This window comes from Cebus imitator, unplaced genomic scaffold (assembly GCF_001604975.1).
Source record: "Cebus imitator isolate Cc_AM_T3 unplaced genomic scaffold, Cebus_imitator-1.0 Scaffold382, whole genome shotgun sequence".
NCBI classification, from domain to species: domain Eukaryota; kingdom Metazoa; phylum Chordata; class Mammalia; order Primates; family Cebidae; genus Cebus; species Cebus imitator.
This window is the reverse complement of record NW_016107697.1, coordinates 390,940-393,046: the sequence shown is the minus strand read 5'-3', so window position 1 is coordinate 393,046 and position 2,107 is coordinate 390,940. Positions and strand designations below refer to the sequence as shown.

The 2,107-nt window shown below is 40.4% G+C and overlaps 1 protein-coding gene across 5 annotated transcripts in view; it reads left to right on the top strand.

The window, feature by feature from the left end:
* TSTD3 (thiosulfate sulfurtransferase like domain containing 3) overlaps nt 1-2,107 on the top strand; it is a 63,530-nt gene that overhangs the window by 8,118 nt on the left and 53,305 nt on the right. For 2 of the 5 annotated variants that reach the window (XM_037731101.1, XM_037731103.1), the window contains exons 2-3: nt 1,140-1,313; nt 1,405-1,564. The exons of 1 other annotated variant lie outside the window; for it this stretch is intronic. In XM_037731101.1, coding sequence (XP_037587029.1) covers nt 1,140-1,313; nt 1,405-1,564 — 334 coding nt within the window. The remainder of the gene's footprint in view (nt 1-1,139; nt 1,314-1,404; nt 1,565-2,107) is intronic. 2 more of the 5 variants (XM_037731104.1, XM_037731105.1) reach the window with 1 other exon arrangement.

Here is a 2,107-nt window from a genome sequence, read left to right as displayed (position 1 = left end):
GAGTGCAGTTGGTGCGATCTCAGCTCACTGCAACCCCACCTCTCAGGCTCAAGAGATCCTCCCACTTTGGCCTCACAAAGTGCTGGGATTACAGGCATGAGCCACCATGCCTGGCTGAAAATTTATTTTCTATAATCTTGCAACGCTTTTGACATCAGATATGTGAGTTTTCCAAAACCATGCAATTTTCCAATTCTCTGTGGACACTAACTGGATGTTCTAAAGTTTTATTTTGAACCAACTACCCAAAGTTAGCACAGACCCCACAGGCTAAGGGCTCAGTCCCACAAGACTGTCCCTACCTCAGATGCCCGTCACAAGTCCAGGTTTCCCACACTTCTGACCAAGTAGCTGTAAATTGGGGGTTCCCTTGACCCCCTCCTTGGGTTTGATACTTTGCTAGAACTGCTCAAAGAAGTCAGAGAAACACATTTATTGGTTTACTTTAAAGAATATAATAAAAAATACAGATAAACAGCCAGATGAAGAGGTACATAGTGGGAAGTCTGGAAGGGTCCCATGCACAGGAGCTTCTGTCCCCATGGAGTTGGAGTGTGCTATCCTCGCAGCACTTGCATGTGTTCACCAACCAGAAGCTCTCTGAACCCCATAGTTTAGAGATATTTATGGAAATTTCATCATGTAATCATCAGTTATTAACTCAGTCTCCAGCCACTCTTACCTCCTAGAGAATGAGAATGGAGCTGAGTTCCAAGCTTCTAATCATAGTTGGGTCTTTCTGGTGACCAGCCCCCATCCTGAAGCTGTCCAGGAGCCCACCAAGAGCCACTTCATTAGAGTGAAAGAATCTCCTATTACCCAGGACTTCCAAGGGATTTGGGAGCTCTGTGTCAGGAAGTGGAGTAAAAGACCAAATACATTAAAACAAACTATGCTCCTAGCACCACCCCCCTGCCCCCATCACTCAGGAAATTATAAGGGTTTTAGGAGCTCTTATATCAGGAACCAGGAGCAGAGACCAAATATATATTTATTATGTCATTATACAAAATACATAGAATACATAGTTTATTAAAGTAAAAAAAATTATTAACTGGAGCTGGGGGGAAATTCTTTTAATCTATTCTTTCCAGCTATTAATAGTGATATTGAAATTGCCTAAATTTTATTTTTTTCAGGTTTAAAGTCAATAAAGGGAAACCACCACAATTTTTATACTGCTATTTCTAAAGATGTCACTTATAAAGAACTTAAAAACCTGCTGAATTCTAAAAATATTATGTTAATTGATGTTAGAGAGGCATGGGAAATTCTGGAGTATGGAAAAATCCCTGGGTCTATCAACATACCATGTAAGTGACATGTGTCTTAAATTGATTTATTAAAAAACATATAATTTACTATATCTAAAATCTAATTGAAATTCTTAACATTTTCTTTCAGTGGATGAGGTAGGTGAGGCTCTACAGATGAACCCAAGAGACTTCAAAGAGAAGTACAATGAAGTAAAGCCATCCAAATCTGACAACCTAGTATTTTCTTGTTTAGCGGGAGTGAGAAGCAAGAAGGCTCTGGACACAGCAATATCTCTGGGCTTTCACAGGTGTGTAGATGAAGGAAAAAATAGGTTCATAAATGTGTAATGCAATGTTTCATATATATTACATTTTCATATGTCTATTTAAGAATTTCTTGTAATTACTGTCAGTAAAGGCAGGATAGCAAAACTAAGAGCCTCTTTTCATCTAACTCAAAAGCAACACAATTTTTAAAATAGGTGTGGAGTCTGAATGGTATGGTGAATAGCCATTGAATTATTTATCTCTAAATTTCCTATCAGTCTTCTGTTATAAAGTACAGAAGCAGCTGAGCGTGATAGCTGACGCCTGTAATCCCAGCACTTTGGGAGGCCGAGGCAGGAGGATCACAAGGTCAGATCGAGACCATCCTGGCCAACATGGTGAAACCCAGTCTCTACTAAAAATACAAAAATTAGCTGGGCATGGTGGTGCATGCCTGTAGTTCCAGCTACTTGGAAGGCTGAGGCAGGAGAATCGCTTGAACTGGGAGGCAGAGGTTGCAGTGAGCCAAGATCACGCTACTGCACTCCAGCCTGGCAACAGAGCAAGACTCCATCTCAAAAAAA